This window comes from Cladosporium halotolerans, assembly GCF_011745625.1.
Source record: "Cladosporium halotolerans strain TM138-S3 chromosome Unknown Sca23, whole genome shotgun sequence".
Taxonomy (NCBI): Eukaryota; Fungi; Ascomycota; class Dothideomycetes; order Cladosporiales; family Cladosporiaceae; genus Cladosporium; species Cladosporium halotolerans.
Genome location: NW_027191474.1, coordinates 129,370 through 146,255, shown reverse-complemented (window position 1 = coordinate 146,255; position 16,886 = coordinate 129,370). Strand labels below are relative to the sequence as shown.

General features: G+C 61.3%; 3 protein-coding genes across 3 annotated transcripts; 1 reads left to right on the top strand and 2 right to left on the bottom strand.

Annotated features, from left to right (window-relative positions):
• Positions 1-2,201: 2,201 nt before the first annotated feature.
• WHR41_06586 (uncharacterized protein) lies at positions 2,202-3,962 on the bottom strand (the record flags this gene model as incomplete). The annotated part of the gene is made up of 1 exon (XM_069375191.1): positions 2,202-3,962. The coding sequence occupies one exon, from the start codon at positions 3,960-3,962 to the stop codon at positions 2,202-2,204; it is 1,761 nt and encodes a 586-aa protein (XP_069227965.1).
• Positions 3,963-9,150: 5,188 nt separating this feature from the next.
• WHR41_06585 (uncharacterized protein) lies at positions 9,151-12,471 on the bottom strand (the record flags this gene model as incomplete). The annotated part of the gene is made up of 1 exon (XM_069375190.1): positions 9,151-12,471. One exon carries the CDS (start codon positions 12,469-12,471, stop codon positions 9,151-9,153), a length of 3,321 nt encoding a protein of 1,106 aa, XP_069227962.1.
• A 913-nt stretch (positions 12,472-13,384) lies between these two features.
• Positions 13,385-14,488, top strand: WHR41_06584 (uncharacterized protein; the record flags this gene model as incomplete). Its single annotated transcript, XM_069375189.1, has 1 exon — positions 13,385-14,488. The coding sequence occupies one exon, from the start codon at positions 13,385-13,387 to the stop codon at positions 14,486-14,488; it is 1,104 nt and encodes a 367-aa protein (XP_069227963.1).
• Between the last annotated feature and the right edge of the window lie 2,398 nt (positions 14,489-16,886).

The window sequence follows — 16,886 nt, the reverse complement described above, 5'->3', positions numbered from 1 at the left end:
CCTGAGAGATTAACTTGCACTCAGTGATCGAATGCAGGCATACTCCTCCATTCATACAGGGTTTCGGGTCTTGCATCGCATGAGCATTTCTTCGGCTGAAGCAATCCTGTCTCTCATCTGTGAGTAAAACGATGAGCAGGGGTCCCTGCAACAGACCAGAGACCAAAGAATTTCAAAGCATCACCGACAAGACCCTCCAGCTCCCTGTCAAAATTGCCAAATGTCATGTCCAACCCCGTCGGCTATACGCACTCCTTGCGAAAACGATGGAGAACGGTCAGCTTGCGAAAGACCAAGACGCGCGCCTACCATGACGTCTTCTCGAACCCAACGCCTTCCACCACCTATAGCATAGCCAACCGCGCCCGAAACCTCCAAGAGCAAGACTAAGACACAGCCGCCTCGCCATAGTCTTACCCTCGCCTACACAACCGTCATGTGTCGCAGCCGCAGGAAACCAAGAATAGCACCCTCCACACCCAGCTCGGCAAAGCAAGCAAGCCATCAACAACCCTGACAGTGACAGAACCCAGCCGGCCAGCACCCCGTCTCCGCCGCCACCCACCCAATATCAGCCCCCAGGGCAAAATACCAATCCCGTACCTCGCTCTCGGCTCCCAGCACCCGATCTCACCTCCCCAACCCCAGGATCTGCTACTGCACAGACGATCTCCCCAACGGAACGGAAAGAAACAACAAAACCCCTGAACCCAGCACCGCGCTGCAATAGCGCCCAGCGCCCGCCGCGCGCGATATAGCATGCCCTGCCCTGCGTCCTAGAAATGCCCGAGCAGGCCGAGGGCAAGGGAAACTGTAATTCCAGTCCGCGTCCCTCGTGCAGGTGCCTATAGTCGACGCCGTGCATGTATAGTAGTGCTCAGCCGCCTGCCTATAGTGCCCTGTCTTTATGTATATGCATGCATGCGCATGCATGCACGTATTTCCCCGAGGCGGCTCGGCAGGCGGCTCGGAGCGGCACGGCGCATCTCCCGCTTTGCGCAGCAAGGATGCATATAGGTCTTGTCGCTATAGCTGCTTTCCAACCTTGCCACAGTAGTGTATCTTGCCCGGAGCCGCGGCGCGGGCGGAGCGGAGCGGGCGATGACAGACGGGTACATGTACGTGTACACGTAAGTGTGTCTGCTAGCGCGATGGCTTTGTGTGTGCAGGTAGACTGGACGGGTGGATAGAGGTCCTCATCACAGGTAGCAGAGCAGGGCAGCTCGCAAGGCGTGGCGAGTGCGGCGAGGAGGCTTGGCCGGTCGGGCTGTGGTGGTGGTGGAAGTCGTTGACACACACACACACACACACATGCAGGCAGACTCGACACTTTGAAAGAGCGGAGCGAAAAGAGAACAATTGGTATGGAGGAATCGTCCCATTGTCTTATTTGCATTGCATTGTAATGTTTGTTCGTCTTGTCTTGTCCTTTTTCCATATATCCAAAGTCGGCAGGTATATGAGATGCATATATCCCATTACATGTACGTACAAACCGCCCTCTCTCTCCCAGGGCAGGAACAGCGGACGAGCCGCGCAGCTTTAGAAAGAAGAAGAAAGTCCCACGACCTTCGGCGGGTCCGGCCAGCGGTAACGGCGTCAGGTATAGCGCGGGGTCTCCTTCTCCTCCCAAGTCCGATTCCTCCCCTCCATAAACAAGAACAGAAAAGAAAAAGTTTGCTGAAAGAAGAGAAAACCGTGCTTGCGAGCGAGCGAACAAGCAGAGGGCGGGCGTGGTGTTTACAACAAGATAAGCAGAGGCAAAGGCAAAAGGCAGGATATCGCATCGTTGTTCCCTTTTTCCTTCCGGATAGATTCCAGCAATAAATCGCAAGCAAAAAAAAGATGGCGAATGAAAAGAGGTATCTCCAAACAGAAAGCCGAAACCCAGTGACTAAAAGGTGGTAGTAATACAAAAGCGATCGTGGAGAAGGTAAGAAGGTGTGAGTTGTTGGTTGGTGGCAGGCGAGGTTCTGGTTCTCGCGTCCCAAGGTGTGGAAGAAGACTCCGGTGTGCTCTGGTGGCGCAGCTGACTGACTGACTGACTCCAAGTCCCGTTGTGGTAGAAGATTTTTTTGGGAAGTGATTCCCCCTTTCTATGGTGGTATCCCCAGCATGACGGCGTTAAGGTTCGTGGCAAGAAAACAAGGAATTGAGGAAGCAAGGCTCAAGAGGAAGGAAAGAGATGGGTGAGATCAACTCTAATCGTCCCTCTTGCGCTTCTTGGCCGCCTCCTTGTTGCCGGACGGGCTGAGGTCGTTGTCGCTGTAGCTGCCGACGCTGCTGCTGCTGGAGCCGTGGACTTGGGAGGCCATGTCGAAGAGCATGGCACCCATCTCGGCCGAGTCGGGAGAGACGCGGTGCTGCTGGGGAAGCTGGTGGTAGGCCTGCTCGCTCTTGGGGGTGATCATGCGACCGCTGTCGCCACCGTTGACGCTCTCGATAGGCTGGTGCATGTGGGCCTCAGTGGGTTGGGTGAGGACGCCCATGACCATGGTGCCGGCACCGTGGGTACGCTGGTGCTGGCTGAGGTTGTCAGAGCGGGAGAACTTCTTGCCGCAGTCGGTGCACTCGAAAGGCTTGTCGTGGGTGTGGAGGGAACGGTAGTGACGCTTGAGGTGTTCCTGACGACGGAAGCGACGGGAGCAGAGAGTGCAGACGAAGGTCTTGGAAGGGTCGTCGGTGAGGGACTGCTTGCGGCCACGGCGAGAGGGGTTGCCGCCCTGGGAGGGAGTGCCAACGGCAGACTCGGGAGCCTCGGAGCCCTCGGTGTGAGAGACGGAGACCTGCACAGCAGTGTTCTCGGAGGACTCGGCGGTCTGGTGGAGGTGGGTGGGAGCGTCGCACTTCTTGCCGCACTTGCGCTTGGGCTTGACAACGGCGGCGGCGGAAAGCTCGGGGACGGAGTACTGAGAGGTGGCGGGGGAGAAGCTGCCGCTGGCGAACTCCTCATCGCTGAAGCTCTCCTCGGAGAAGAAACCGTCGTCCTCGACGAGGCCAGGTGCCATGTCGAGACGCTGACGCTTGCTGCCGTTGAAGTTGATGTTCTCAGGGCCGGCGTAGGAAGCGAAGCCGGAGAAGTCGTCCTCAACGTCGAGCTCGAAGGGAAGCTCGAAGGTGGGGAGGCCACCAAAGTTGGAGATGTCGGCGGGGTTGGCGATCATGGGCTGGGCCTCGTGCTGGATGGGCATGTTGCCCTTGAGCATGTTGTCGTCCTCGGCGGTGCAGAAGGTGGGCAGGGTGGGGAACTCGACGTTGCCGACGGTGAGGTTCCTCGGGTCGCAGACGTCGTTCTCGGAAGCCACGGACCTGGGGACGGGCGAGGGCGAGGGAGAGACGGTCTGTGCGTTGCCGGTGGTGAGGTGGTAGGAGCCGTCGACGGAGTTGTTGCCAGACTGGAGGAAGACGGGAGTCATGGGCGGGGAGCCAGACCAGTCACCACCGGCGAGGACCTCAGAGAAGACCTCCTCCTCGCAGCCCTCCTTCACCACGGGAAAGCTGGCCATCATGGGGTTGTTGAAGAGCATGCCGCTGACGGGAGCGGAGAGCATGCCGCTGGAAGGCGGGCTGTCGACGGAGCTGAAGCTGCCAGACGCGGAGAGAGTCGGGGTGGCAGGGAAGTACGAGTTGCAGCTGGTGTCGATGGGCATCATGTTCTGGGGGAGCATGATGGTGGGCTTGTGGTGGTGGGCGCGGGGCGAGGCGTCGGGAGTGAGCATGGCGTGGGAGATGTAGGTCGGCTGCTGGGCGTACTGCATCTGAGGGCCGGCGGACTGGGGACGCTGGTGGTATACGGGCTGCTGGTAGTGCATCATGTATTCGGGGCTCGACTGGACGCAAGCGGCGGACATGTGACGGGGCTGCTGCGGGTAATGCACGTTCTGCTGCTCGCGGTTGTCGGGGGTGTAGTAGTAGAACTGCGACTGGCCCATCGGGGGCGTTGTGTGCGAGGCGTATTCCATTGTGGTGTGGTTGTGCTGCTGCGTGGAGTCAGATACAGCTGTCCCAAAGAGCCGGCGTTCAAGGGTCCACTGACGTTTGGGTGATTCGGAATCAGGTTAGCGGGCGTGATCCAGAAGTGAGGTCGATGTTTCGGATGGCGGTTGGTCGATGTCGATGTCGACGTCGGGATCGATAATTACACAGGTATTCGGCGCTGTACGGAGTATGTACGGTTGTTGGCGTCAACGGGGACTGCGGAGTCCGGCGTCTAATAGGTAGCAATGGTGGTGTCAAGGAAGGACTGTCACACGGCGAGGCGTGGGATGGTGGGTGGTGTGGTGGTGGCAGTGGGAAGGCCCTCGAAAGGAATGAGAGGAGCGCTTCGGGGGTGGCTTCGTGCCGGGATGTGAGATTAATTGCTGGAAAGAAGGAAGCAGGGTGGAACGAAGAGAAGGATGACGATGATAGAAGAATGCAAGGAAGCAAAGGGCAGGCCGCCGCGGTTGATAAACCCTGGACGGGCGCTGGAGGCGAGGATGGGCAGGTGGGCAGGATGGGGAACAGGCGCGCGCGCGGCGGGCAGCGATCGGCGGCGCGCGCCCGTTCGGGACTAGCCAGGTACGAGGGCGTGCATGGCTAGCGCGGCCTGGTGGCTGCGTGGCCCGCGCGCGACTCAAGGCGCGCGCACCCGCGGGTGGGGCCTGGGGAGGTCGGGAGAGGTGCGCCTGGCGCTGCGCTTGGGCTGCGCTCGGGCGCGTCTGGCGCTGCCACCCGGGCCATCCACCCACTGCCACCGCACCGCGCACACACACCTCACTCCACTCCGCCTGCAGGAACGGAAGGCCAGGTTTACGCGCTAGTCGGCCAGTCGGTGCGCCCTGATCGTCGCCTGCGTCCATGATTCGAGGGGTGATTGTGCGTGTCAGAAGTGCTGGTCGAAGAGGGCAGTCGAAAAGGCAGTCCAAGAGGCAGGCTCTGGCAGGGTGGTGGAGGCCAGGTGTGCGTGTCGGCCGGTACTAGGTAGGTATTCCTGCGGGCGGCGCGATGTATGCTTCTGTTGGTACTGTGTGTGGTGTGCTTCTGCTGCTGCTGCGTGTGGTGTGCCTCCGCTGGTGCCGTCGATGATGTGTGCCTTTGCTGGCGCTGTGTGCTTCCGTCGCCCGCTACAGTAGTGTGTACCTATCTACAGTACACGGTAGGCGGTGCTGCGCGGCCTGCATGCCCTCACGCATACCACCGCTATATTACCAGACTTCCAGTCCTGCTGTGTGGCGACCTACATACTGTACCTGCCAGACACGTCCACCCGCCTTCGGGCCTGCCTCTCCGCCAGTGGCGAGACGACACTTATCCCGTCCTGCAGCAGCCTGCAGTGCAGCAGCGGCAGCAGCAGTATAGCCTGATGAGTGGTCCGCCTGCGCCCGGCGGCACCTTGGTGGTGGCGTCCTGCCCGTACGGCCTGCCGAAGTTCGCGCCTGTAATAGCGCAGCGCACCTCTCGTCATTCAGCGGATCGGCAGCCCGCGGGCGAGCAGAGCAGAGCAGGCGGCCGCCGAAATAATCATGGCACCGCGCAGGTGACCCTACACGCCTACTCTAGCCCAACTCCAGTAGCTCTACACTGTCTACAGACAGCTCGCGGGTTGGTGTGCGCGGAAGCCTCTAGCCGCCCGCGCCGCGACGAAGCCTGCCAGTCATGGGCACCGCACTGATGATTCGTGCCGGCCGCTGTGATTGACGATGGGCAGTCCGCAGATTTCGCCGACGATTCACCACAGCCCGCGCAGTGGGTGTGCCAGCGCGGTGGTGATGCGGTTGGTGGAGGAGGAGGAGGGCCACTGGCCGCTGACGATTGCTGGTGCTGATGCCAATAATTCCTGCTGGCGGCGCACGCGAGCAGAAATCAATCACCCAGCCCGCGACGATTACTCGTGGGCTGCCGTGCGTCCGGAGTGGCACACTGGCTCGCCGGGCGCGAGCGGTCCAGCCTATCGTTGGCGTTCGAGGGCGCTCGAGCAGCACAAGGCCACCCTCTCCCTCTCTGCCGTAGAAAGCCGCTGTGAACGCTGGACGCTGAACGCTGAACGCTGAACGCAACGCTGAACGCATCACCAGCTGCGTGTCTCGACGCTGACAGTACAGGGCAGCCCACTCCAGTCCAGTCCTGCACTGCCGACAACGGCCGGGATTCGCCAACGCTGTGAGACGCCGTGTCTGTGAGCCTGTCCGCCCTCGTCGCCTCCGCGTCATCGGATCAGCAGCCAACGTGCCAACGTCTGCCGTCTTCGCTCACCACGGCGACCAGCGTGGAGCGTGTCGAGTCGTCGGTACTACTGGACTGCAGCGGCGGTGGTGTGTAGATTGGAAGTGCTGCTATACTGGTACTCCAAACACGCAGGTGGAGTAGCGAAAGTATCAGGCATCGCGCACCTGGCCTCGCCTGCCGCCCACGGCTTGCATCGCGCACTTGAAACAAACCCTCCTGCTGCTGAGACGGCGCGCCGCCGCAGCTTCTCTGGCATCCCCAGCTGGCCGCAAGAGAAGAGGCGGAGGCGCAGCGCGGCCAGAAGTCGTGGTGCCGATCGAAGGGCCGTCCTGAAACGCGCCGGCTCTTCTCGAAGCGCAGCCCCGGCACCGCCAGGCAAAACCCTCCCGCCCACACACACCAGATGTCTTTCGACGCCCTCTCCACGCACCCGGGCCATATCGCCTGCTGCCTTATCGTCGGCCTCGCGATCAGCATAACGCGCGCATATACCTTGCGGTCCATACTGTCCCTCCCTCCGAGTCTTAGCCCCGCCCGCCCGCCTCTCGCCAGCTCTATCCCACCAGGTCCGCGGACGCGCGCTCGCCAGCTATAGTACCGCCGTTGTGCGAGGCAGGAGAAAGGACTGCCTGTCTCACTGCTCGACGCGTCGGGGTCACGTGGCCCTGAGACATGCCCGGCGGTGCCAGCGCGGAACGACACGGCTCGACACGGCCAGACGCGACGCCAGCCTGCCCCAGCTATGGCGAGAGGTGAGCACTACTCTGAGGGCGGGCGGGCGTGGTGTGAGATTTGACACGCTTCGCTAGATGGGATTTGTGCAGTAGCACGCACCGGACTGTCGAGGTCAAGGTACCGCGCAGGCCGCAGCGTCACCAGAAGCCGTGCCCTCTTCGTGCCCTGCTGCAAGCCTTCGCCAGCCCTGGCCTTCTGTGCCGCGCGCTGATGCAACCGCGACCATTCGCCCGGCGCACTACGGGCGGGTGGGCAAAACATCCCGACAGGCTCGCTCGATTCCTGGGCATGCTCGGTACTGCGGTACTTCACAGTACAGCCCGCCCGCAGTACCTACATACCCGCACCACCCTCGGCCGCGTTCCTGCGTTAGCTGCTGCAGGTACAGAAAGTGTGCTTTATTTACGACACGCGCGAGCCCGGCAAGGCAGCGTGGCAGACTGTCTGACGCGCCCGGCGCGCAGCTGTCACACTCTTCACCAGGGGTGGCAGCAGCCATCGCCATCTCGCTTGCACCGCAACCTTGCAACATTGTAGAAGCCGGCCTTGCCCACACACTGCCTGCACGCTTGCTGTCTTCAGGCCGGGCGCCGGCGAGCGAGATCAGACGGGCCTGCGCCGCACGTGCTCCCACCGCCGCCAGCAGCGCTCACTACCGCCAGTGCCGCCCCGTCCTGCCCTTCTTTTCCATTACGTCCCGGCCGCCCGCCCGCAAATTGCCCTCCACCACTACATCCCTAGCACTGCCGTCCGAGTGCCTACCCTTCCATGATCCATCGCCCTTCTGCCAATGCCTTCTGGCGTCCTCGGCACGCCCGGGGAAAATAGTCAGCGGTGTAGGACCCTTGCCTGGTAGCCGCGAGGCGGTGCGCGCGCCGCGCGAGGCCCGACTCGCTTCCAGGCCCACCCGCCCGTCATCTCTGACCTGTCGTAACTCGTTCGCTCGTCGATACCGCAGATTGCGCTGCGTGTGCAGACGACCGACCGACCGACCGCTCGCCCGGCGCGCCACGCCGCGAGCTCGGCGGTCGTTCGCGGACTGCCAGTGTACCGCAAGCAGCGTCAGAGGGACCGTGATGGCGAGCTGCCTTTCTCGGCCACCCGTCGTCGCTATCAACGCTGCTATCACAGGCCTGCCACGAGCGAGCGCCATTTTCCACCGCGGCCAAGATTGTGTGCGACGCCAGCATACCGGCCAGCCGGCACCTAGAACTTCGAAGCCTTCCAGTCCAATCCCAATCCAAATCCCAATCCTAATCCCGCCGGGCGACTCCCGCCGGCCCGTCCAGTAGGGCCAAGGGCCAGCGATGGCACACGAGCGAGCGGTCGCCCGCCGGCGACGCTGCACTCCAATTGCCCAGCGTGGCATGGCGTGGCGTGGGTGGCGTGCGTTGCGGATGGCAATTTCGTAGACTTCCCACCAAAAGCATATCGCCCCGGCCTGCTTCGACCTCGGCCGCATGCAGGCCGTCCAGCCGGACGGATTTAGAGCGATCGTGAATTGGGTATGCTGTGCTGTAGATCTGCTTAAAGGTCGCCAGCCGGCCAGCGTGAAGGGTCCATCTCAGGTCCCAAGGGGTCTCCATCTCAAGTTTGTGAGTGCCGGCGCGCCGCCGCGTTCCGAGATCTCTCCCCAAAGCCTAAGGCCGCGCGCATCCACTTCTTCCTGGGCCGCCGCGGTGGATAGTGCTTCCGTACCTCAGGACCTCAGGCACGCTACTACATCACGACATACCACTTACAGGTGAGGTTACGTTAAGGTGGCAAGATGTCTCAATCGCAAACAATAGCCTCAGGAGCACGTCCAGCTCCATTCTCCCAGTCGGGACCGCACCGTTGCACCAAGCCTCCCGACATCCAGCGAAAAACGCGTGACCGCGCGGGCTGGCGCGTAGCCAGCACACGGCCGGAGTGAGACACCACGCGTGCCCGCACCGCGTCTCGCCGTCACCACTCGCCAAAACCAGCAGTGGCAGGAGTTTCAACGCGACACCACCGCCTCCGACCCGGTGGTCAACACTTTTGAGACATCCGTCCCCGCAAACCACGTGTGGAGGCGCCACCGTGGACTGGCCCGCCCTTCGAGCATCGCCCCTCCCCCGCATACAGGCAGATCATATAGATGCGCCGCCCTATAAGCCTCAGCTAGCTTCCTATATGCGACCGTGAGTCTTCGTGGCGGGGAGATTGCATTCTGCATAAGCAAGCCTATACCACCTCCTGCTGTACCCACTCCCACAGCCGCGAGAAGTACGCCTCGCTCACCGGCTCCACCGTGCGTAAGGCTGGGAGCCTCTCTATCGACCGCTGGACGGCAAACGTCTTGCGCGCCGTCGGTGCTGCCGCCGTTGCCGCCTCCTCCTCCTCCTCTACACCACTCCTCTGGCCTTCCGCCTCCTGACTGCCACCGCCGCTACTGTACGCCCGTTTCCAGTGCTCCAACAATTGCAGCGCCGGGTGCTGGGAGCCCTTCTCGGCCGCTCGCTCGAGCCTCTCGACCCACGCCGCCGGCTGCAGAGTCTCAAAGTCTCGCCTCTCCTTTACCCATCGGAGAAGCTCAGTCCACGCCGGGCCCGCATGGGAATTCACAACATGGTAGACTTCGAGCCCCGTCGGTGCTCTGCCGTCGATCCTGGGCTCCGCCCCCTGCACCATCGCCCGCGCCGCCACGTCCACCGGCAGCCAGTCCAGCACCTCACCTCCTAGGTCCGGCAGCGCGTTGGTTTCGCGCACGCTGCTCAGCATCAGCGGCCACGCCTCCTTCGCGTTCCACACCCCCGTGTCGCTCGCCCCCGCCAGCTGCCCGACGCGGAACACCGCGACGCGCCCTGCGAGCCGCGGGTGCTGCTCCGCCCGCGCGCACACTTGCTCCGCGACCCATTTGCTCCGGCTGTAGCCCAGCTCGCTCGCGGCCGCGGGGTCGTCGACGAGGGCTTCTGGGATGGGTGAGGAGGAGTACGCCATCACGCTGGCGACGGAGGAGCAGAAGGCTACGCGCGGCGCGGGCTGGCTTCGAGGCGCCGCGAGCGCGAGCGAGATCAGGTTCGCCAGCCCGCCGATGCTGTCGTGCGCGAAACTGCGCAGTTTCATCCGGAAGTTGACCGCCCACGCGACGTGCACGATGCCCGTGGCCTCAGCGGCCACCCGTCTGTACGTTTCGTCGTCGAGCCCGAGACGGGGGTCCGCCAGCTGCGCGGGCAGGACGATGACTTTTCCTCCTTGGCCGTCGTCTTCGTTGTCCAACGCGCGCAATTTGCGCGCCGCCAACGCTTTCGCTACCCGCGAGCGGGCGGCCTGCGCGCTCGCCCCGCGCACGAGGCAGTACACCCTGCGCACGCGCGCGAGCGACCGGTACTGGTCCAGCACGTGAGCGCCTAGGGCGCCTGTTGCGCCTGTCAGGACGATGGTGTCTCTGCCGTCGTCTTCGACGTCGCCGTTGACGTTGGCCTTGCCCGTCGTCGATGTTGGCGTTGTCGTTGTCGTTTCTTCGCTCGCCGATGCTGGGAAATTGCCGTACGATTCCACGAGGCTCTTCATGAGCGCCAGCTCGTCGTCGGCGTCGGCCTGGCCTTGCCCAACGGCCTGCCCGTGCCGCCGCTTGAGGATGTAGTCTGCCAGCCCGGTCACTGTTTGGTAGTCTTCGACGACGGTGATGGGCAGGTCCCGGTTGGAGGGTGGCAGGAGCGCGCGCAGGCGGCCGCGAATCTGCATGCCGGCTACTGAGTCGATGCCGTAGGAGAAGAGGTCCGTTGTGTCGGTTAGTTCGGCTTTGCGCGGTGCGATTGTCGTGACGATTGATTTAATTTTTGATGGGAGGGCGGCGTCGGGGATGTTGGAGGTTTCGCCGTCGTCGTCTGCATCGTCGTACGCATGTTCGATTTCTGTACTGAACCGCTTCTCGGCCGCGCCGCGCAGGATCGTCCCTTTGCTGCTCTTCTCGAGCGGTTGCTCCAGCACAGGCATGGGCACCAGCATCCCCTTCGACACCCTCGCGTGATCTTGACTCTCAGCGTTCAACTTCTCAATCCCCGGCCAGACTTCCTGCACAAACTCCCCATCACTAAGCCCCCTCGCCTTCTCAGACCTAAACAGCAATACGCCGGGATACGGCCTGCCATTCCCGAACATCACCGCGTCCTCCACCAGCTCCGAAGTCGCCATCGCGGACTCAAGCGGCGCCGGATCGAACTTCTTCCCCGTCACCAGCGCCAGCTGCGCGTCCGCCCGCGAATGGTACTTCCACGCGCCAGCAATAGAAGCATGCGCCTCGAACAGATCCGCCGTCGCGAACGCCCCGTCCCCCCGGTTCCGCTTCGCCATGTGCGGCCACCCGACCCGCACCACCAGCTCGCTCAGCCCTCCCTCGCGCGCCTCGAAGCTCACGAACGCCGCGTCCTCGCTGCACCGGAGATACTGCCACTCGCTGTCTTTCGCGTAGTCTCTGTGCGAACTCATCAGGAACCCGCACTCCGCGCTGCCGAAGCGCGATATCAAGTTCACGCCCTGCCGCACCAGCCGGTCGCCGATCTCGCCCGGCAGCGCCGCGCCGCCCACGCCGACGATCTCCATCCGCTGCAGGTGTGCGAGCCCTGGGCTGGAGGCCTCGAGCATGGACAGCACGTACGGCACGCTGCTGAAGTACGCCACGCGCGCAGCGCCCTGTTCTGCCGCCGCGGAGGCCGCGACGTCGAGGCTCCTGACCACGTTGGCCGCCGTGATCGGCAGCCCCTTGCCGGGGAACAGCCACGCCAGCGCCCCGCTCGCCCACGCCCGGAAGCAGTCTGCTATCCCGCCGTGGTACAGCGGCGTCGTGGTGAAGGTTGCTTTGGAGGCGTTCGCTGCGATGCAGGGCAAGACGCCGATCGCTGCGCGGTGGGGCTGCGGGATGGGTTTGGGCGTGCCGCTGGAGGTGCCGGAGGTGTGGTGGAGGTAGGCGGTTTCGGACTCGTGGATTGGTGGGGTGGGGGAGGGGAGGTCGACGGAGGAGGCAGAGGTGCTGGGGAGGGAGGGCGGGAGCTGCGCTGCTTCGAGGGGGGTTTCTGGGGCTGCGGACGCTTCGCGCGCGAGCTCGCCGTACGCTTCGTCGAAGAAGAGGAGGGTTGCGCCGCTCTGCGTGCAGAGTGATCTGATGGCTGCGGGGCGACACTGTGGTGCGATGAGCAGGACGGCGTGTCCGAGTTTCTGCAGCGCGAGCCAGGTGAAGAGGAAAGTTGACGTGCTCGGGCAGAGGAGGGCGATGGTCGTTCGGTTGGATGGGGAGAGGGCGGTGGGGTGTTGGGATAGGAGGTGCTGCGCGAGAGTGCTGGAGAGCGCGTGCAGGTCGGCGAAGGTGTAGATTTCGGAGGTCCAGGGCTGTTTGCTGTCTTTTTCTTTGGGTGGGACGGGGAATGCTACGGCTTGGGAGTCGGGGGTTGTGGACGCGGCGTGGGCGAGGAAGGCGGGGACGGTGGTGATTCCTTTCAGAAGGAGTTGGTTCCCTGCGCTGGCGGCGTGGTTGAGCGGGGTGGTGAAGTAGGTTTGTTCGACCATTTTCGTTTTCTTCGTCTCCCTGGGTGAGGGAGGGTGAGGGGGTTTTACTGGGTCTTGTTCCAGGAGAGTGGACGTGAGATTCTGGACTCCAGGCGTGATTGGAAGTGAGTGATGCTGATCGTTGAGTTTGTGTCTCCTCCTGTCGTCGTAGGGTTGGGAGTGGTACGGTAAGTGAGAGAGAGAGAGAGAGAGGGTGCTGCTGAGCAACAAGGTATGTGCTCCGCCTTGCCAATGGCTTGTGATCCAGCTTGCAGTCAAGATAGACTTACTTGTAGGAGGTGAGGTGAAGTGCGAATGCTCAATGTCGTGACATACATGTACTACCTTGACAATTTTCTCCCACAATCGTTGAGCTCATGCAGTCATGCAATCGTACCCATTATTGCCAGTATACTCCACAGCACCATCCAAATCTCGTGCCGTTAGCAGACGACATCCCACCAAACGACGTCGCCAGTCGCTGCATCATGACGACATGTACCTGTCAGCTCCACCGTTAGAAAGTGTTTGGGGCCTGAGGCTCAAAACTTTCAGACAGATCTGATCTGATCTCAATCTTGAGCCCCGCCGAGGCTCGCGTGACCTGCCTCTTGCTTTCGAACCTTCGTCGCGACTGTCGTCGGCGTTTGGAACTTGTGTCGCCGTGCCTAGGCAATTAATTGAATACTTTCTTGCGCACAGCACAATCACGCAACCTCTCTTGACCGCTACCGCTACGACTTGAAGGCCACTCAAGGTCGTTGCCAAAATCACTACCAAGACCACTTACGCACTGGACGCGGCCTGCTTTGAGCATACTTGAACTTTCAGCAGACACGGGAACCTTCCTCGCGTAAAGCGAGCGCATCGCTTGCGCCAACCTTCACGACAACGCTCACAACACCACACACCCGACACCCCACCCTCGCTCAAGATGGCACACTTCGACTCGCCTCCCCAAGATCAACAGGCCCAACCTACACAGAAACTCTCCCTGACCCTCAAGAAGAAACCCGGCACCCCAGCAGCAGCAGCAGGAACCAAACGCCCACGCGACGCTCTCCAGGACGAGGATGACGGCGACTCTGACGATGACGAAGCCAAACAACTCCACGCCCGCCGCGCGACAAAAGTCTCACACTTCGACTCCCAGGCCGGCGGCGCCATCGACGAGGACAGGAAAGTCGTCGACAAGGGCCCGCTGGTGATCGAGAATCTGAGGAATCGCGACTGGAAGGCCGAGGCGGTGAAGAAGAGGCGGATGCAGAGGGGAGAGGCGAATGCGCCGGAGAAGGAGGAGGAGAACGCGCCGGAGACGAACACAAACACCAACACAGAGGACCAAGAAGCCATGGACGCCCTGCTGGGCCGCACGAAGAAGTCCGACCTCACCATCCCCGCCGTCACGGAGGAAGACGCTTTCCAGCAGGACTACAAGACCGCGCCCGACATGGCGACGCTGGAGGACTACGCGCGCGTGCCCGTGGAGCAGTTCGGCGCCGCCATGCTGCGCGGCATGGGCTGGAAGGAGGGCGACGGCATCGGCAACGACAAGGGGAGGAAAGTCGAGGCGCAGAAGGTCCCCGCGCGCCGGCCTGCGCTGCTGGGCATCGGCGCGAAGGAGGAGGCGGCCGTGGCGCAGGAGCTGGGCGCGTGGGGGAAGGCGGCGCGCGGGAAGGGGGGCAGGGAGCCCGTGGTGTATAACCCGGTGTTGCTGAGGGATAAGAGGACGGGGGAGACGTTTACGGAGGAGGAGGCGAGGGCGAGGGAGGAGAAGGAGGAGAGAGAGAGGCATGAGAGGGAGTTCGAGAGGAGGGAGAGGAGGCGGGAGAGGGAGGGAGAGGGGGAAAGAAGGCGGGAGAGGGAGGGCGAGGGAAGGCGCCATAGGCGCGAGGACAGCCGTGACCGCGAGCGGCGCAGGCGGGACGACAGGGATCGCCACCACCGCGATCGTGGGGAGGACAGACACAGGCGGCATGAGAGGGATAGAGACGGGCATAGGCGGAGAGAGAGGAGCCGCGAGCACAGGCGTCGTTGAGTTGGTGGTGGTAATGAAGTGCTTGTGGGCCTTTTTCGAGCATGAAGTCTGAATATGTGCTGCTACCATCCGCCGTGTACTACTGTGATTCGCATTCTCGTCGGAGAGCCCGGTCGGTCTGGCCCTGCCTTCTCCGAGGCTGGGGAGAAGTAGGTGCTGCTACCATCCCCATCCTACTATCAGGATTCAGTAATTTGTGAGAGAGACCCTTTCGGTCGGCGTCACGTTGCCTGACACCTCGAAGGAGGAAGCGGTGCTATCATCATCTGCATACCCACCAGATCGAATCTTTCCATGGAGAACTCGCAGCTTCTCCCTCCGATCCTGCGAAGAAGTGCGTGGTGCTGCCATCACCGGCATACTCATCAGGCGCTATTAATCCTCAGAGAAGCGATTAATTCGTTCCAAATCGCGTTTCCATCCTCCTTCCACACGATCAAAGGAACAGCTAAGAAAGCTACCATCTCCTACATTCTCATCTAATCATATCACACCTCTGAGAGTTCAATGCTTCTTCCTCCAGGTCCGTAGCATCATCTTGATCCTTCCCTCAGATCAGGGTACTACCCTTCTCTATGCACACACTTCGATGGCCATTTGCATCGGAGAGCTTCCCCAATCAACGGTGTCCTTTCTCTTTGCGCTCTGAGTCGCGCGGCGGAGTAGGGGGTGTGGGAGGAGGGTGAGGTGGCGGTGTCTCGCTCGGTGGTGGTGGTGGTGGTGGCACCACCGAGTGGGGAGAGTGTTGGGCGAGTGACCGCTCGGGCGGCTCTGATTGTACTGTACGTGTGTGAGAGTTTCGATGCCGTTTTTATCTATGCTTTTCGCGAGATGAGGTGTTACCCTCTTCGGTGTGGTTATCGAGGTTGAGGTCTACCCGAGAGAGCGCGTCTCGACGTCGGTCGTCGTCTGAGTGACCAGTGTGCTGTGGACGAATGAGACTCTTTGCTGGCCACACTGGTTGGTAGGGATTTGCGCTTGCAGCTTCTTCCTATTCTTTGGCGGCAGAGGTTATCGTTAGCCCTGATCTCCCCGTTTGCTACCAGGGTGTCGTGATGCTTCTTGGGTGGCGCGCGGGAGAACGAGGACGAGAGGAGGGTGTTGTCCTCCCTTGCCTGCTTATCAACACGTGCCGTGCCTGAGAGTGTTCGTTGCGTTGGTGTTCTTTGCTTCGGACCGTGAAAGAATCTATTGTCAGCTTGTGGTTTCGCGTTCGCTACCAAGGTGTCTTGATGCGTGAAGTAGATGGATGGGCTTCCGAGATGTTGGAATATCGGGGCCCGGAAACTCCTTGCTTCTCGTGCACCGCACAGGTCAGTAGGGCACTATGCTCTTTTTTGTATTGATCAAATTGATCGTTGTCTTGGATGGTCGCATTGGTCCATCCTTGATTGGTTTTCAATCTTTGTCTACAGGTTGAATTGCTGCAATCAAAAAGAAGGCAATGCAAAAGCGCGTTCTCTACACCCTCTAAGGGTTTCAGCGCAGCTTAGACGACAAAAGAACACAGGAGGACCCGCCACGAGGCAATTCGCCTAACCTGTTGACTCGAACTATCGAAAGTAGGCAAGGAATTCATAATCGGCGAAAGAATGACATTTATGCCGGTTTTTTGCCCAAGTAACCAGATGTTGAACGCGTGATGGTACCCCAACCCTAACCCTATTTACCGTAAGCTCATCAATCTGACAACCATACATGATTGGCCTCAAATCGACTACAGCCTACACGAGTGCACACTGCATCAAATAGAAGCTCGTCAAGATGAGATTTGTCGAACTTCGTTACGAGCAGAAAACACCAATGCAGATAGCTGTCAATACCCAACCCTAACCCTTTCTACACCGATCTCTGTCCTCATCATCTCCGCCGACTGCCACAGTCTGTGCCGAGGAACGTTGGGCACACTTCCAATACTTCGAATACTTCCAATCATGTGACTCAATGGCCCGGATGTTACACCGAGATATGCATCGATAACGCGCACCTATTTCTGTCGGCACATGCCTGTCTTTTCATGTGATTGGACCCTGGCGGCATCGACTGCTGGCGGCTGCCCAAAGTCAAATTGGGAGTCTTGGGCCATCGTCAGTCTCGTCAGTCTCGTCAGTCTACCCGGGTGCGGTCTAGCGGTCTACCTACTGTAGCAGCACGCGAGCCGCCGAACGCCGCCACGCCACGATTCGACGTAGCCAGCTCTCTGCCAACCCGCCCAGCTCCCCATGCGCCGCGCCGTACATCACTTACATCACTTCATCCTCGCATTAGCTGCAGCGAGACAGCCACCCACCACCATCTCCACCACGTGATAGGATATTCGTCTATACACACTCCATACGGCAGCTCTGTCGCGGCCTGAGGCGCCGAGCCACGGTACGGCAGCGGGCGAGCCCCACCG